This window comes from Sitodiplosis mosellana, unplaced genomic scaffold (genome assembly GCF_009176505.1).
Source record: "Sitodiplosis mosellana isolate CC-2019 unplaced genomic scaffold, AAFC_SMos_1.0 Smas_scaffold_6864, whole genome shotgun sequence".
Taxonomy (NCBI): Eukaryota; Metazoa; Arthropoda; class Insecta; order Diptera; family Cecidomyiidae; genus Sitodiplosis; species Sitodiplosis mosellana.
In genome coordinates, this window is record NW_022602004.1 from 1 (window position 1) to 2,248 (window position 2,248).

General features: G+C 37.1%; 1 protein-coding gene across 1 annotated transcript; it reads left to right on the forward strand.

The window, feature by feature from the left end:
- Positions 1 to 126: 126 nt before the first annotated feature.
- On the forward strand, positions 127 to 1,661 carry LOC129579990 (putative helicase mov-10-B.1; the record flags this gene model as incomplete). Its single annotated transcript, XM_055470182.1, has 4 exons — positions 127 to 534; positions 646 to 930; positions 1,002 to 1,405; positions 1,488 to 1,661. Coding segments are annotated over 4 exons (1,271 nt in total), but the record flags the coding sequence as incomplete, so codon positions are not given.
- Between the last annotated feature and the right edge of the window lie 587 nt (positions 1,662 to 2,248).

Genomic DNA, 2,248 nt, shown 5'->3' on the forward strand with positions numbered 1-2,248 from the left:
ACATTAGCCTCTCCTGGATTTTTTCCTGGAAATTTTCTTCCATGTATGCGCCTCTGTGCCTTTTTTTACTAAACCCAGAAAAACTATATATGCTATGATTAATGATTTTATTTGCGCAACATACAGGAACAGGGAAAACTAAAACGTTGGTGGCTGCGATTCTTGAAATTATGGAAACAACCACCAGCCACGTATTGGTATGTGCCAACTCCAATGCGGCATCCGATGAAATAACTCATCGCCTACTAAATGAGCTGAGCCCTAGTCTACTGTTTCGAATGTATGCAAAATCATACAAAATAGACCAGGTGACCGATGCCATTCGCCCAGTATGTAATTTAGTAGGTGATGGGTTTCAGTTCCCGCCGTTGGAGCAAATTTACAAATACCGCATTGTAATTTGTACATTGCTCACATCGGGATGCTTGACACGTTCGCGTGGAACTACTGGTTTCTTCTCTGGTCATTTTGACTATGTTTTTATTGACGAGGCAGCGAGTTCCACCGAAACCACCACGCTGATACCTATTGCAGGTTTGTACATTTTCAAAATTTTGCAAAATTTCCATGCAATTTGCATTACAAATACAACGATGAATACGAATATGGTTTTTTTCGATTTTCTTCTCTTTGTCATTTTTTCAGGTCTATGCACTGAAAATAAATCGGTCGGCGCTAAAATAATATTATCAGGCGACATTAAGAAACTGGATGCAGTTGTTCAGTCAAAACACGCTTCCAGATACGGACTGAAAACATCTTATATGGAGCGGCTGTCGAAGCTACCAGCCTACAAAAGCAACAGTTTTGGGAAATATAATCCGAGCTTTATTGTTCAGCTTACAAAGAACTATCGAAGCCATCACACTATTCTCCACATTCCAAACAAATTATTCTATGAAGGCGCTTTGGAGAGTAAAGCGTGTCCAGGTAACAATAAATTAAATGAATTTGTACAATTTTTTTCCTAAACAATGAATATTTATTTCCATTCATTTCAGAATCGACAGAACTAATGCTTGGATCCGATTTTCTACCTAACCAGCAGTTCCCAATCATCTTTCACACTGTTGCTGGGACGTGTGAACAGTTCAAAGATGTTAGTTACTGCAACCGTGATGAAGTGTCGATTGTTATGAACTATATTGTTGAAAAACTCATTCCGCTGGGCATAACAGACAAAGATATCGGCGTAATATCGCCGTACAAAAAACAATGCCAAATAATTCGTGCTTTGTTAAAATTGAAAAACCATGACGGTATATCGGTTGGAACAGCCGAAATCTACCAGGGCCAAGAGAAACCCATCATTATTGTGTCCACAGTACGCTCTGATACGGAGAATGAGCTGAAATCTCAAAAGAAGAAAAAGAAGGATAAACTAGGATTCTTGAGAGACGAACGTGTAAGTTAACCGAAGCAAACCGTTTTGATCAACATTGATATTAAGTAATTCAATTTTTTCCATTTTTTTCATTTACTTTCAGCGTTTAAACGTGATTCTAACCCGTGCCATTTCTCTATTAATCATTGTTGGGAATCATGAAACACTGCAGGAAGACGAAAATTGGAAGGCGTTTATTGACTACGTGCATAGCAATGAAGGCCTTATAAATAGCAGCGGCAAAGCTCTACACCCACGCATAGAATTTCCCAACTGATCAGAATCAATCAGAATAAAACAAACAAAAACCCAATGTTGAAAAATTGTGGAATTTTCTTGCCATTATTTGCTAATAAAAAAACAATTAAACCAAATTCTGGCCAATTCTGGCTTATCTTACTGTTGTATTCCGCTGGTTTTTTCTTTCCCAATCAAAATTAAGATCGATTAAGATATCGAAAATAAGTATGTAAGTAATGTATTCATTATCTTTTAGTAGAAGGCGTCGTCAGTCCAAAAACCAACCTACCGAGACATCGGCACAAAATGCGGTTTATCTGATTGTTCTGAAAAAATTCTCCAATAACAAAAAATGTTACTCAATTGTAAAGTTGACTCAAATGTCGCCATTATTTTTTCAGGATTATTTTCTGTAGAATGTTCTTCAATGTTTTAACAGTGGAAACATCAAGAAGCATATAAAGACAGATTTAAGAAACGATGTTCGACGATGTTCGACGATGTTCGATAAAGGCAATAGTCAATAGCAATTTTCAGCAAAAAGATGTTGTTTTGTTTTGTAAAGGAATGTCAAGCGGAACAAAAAATGGCTGTAGAGAATATTGTCAGGTGTGAATTCCGACA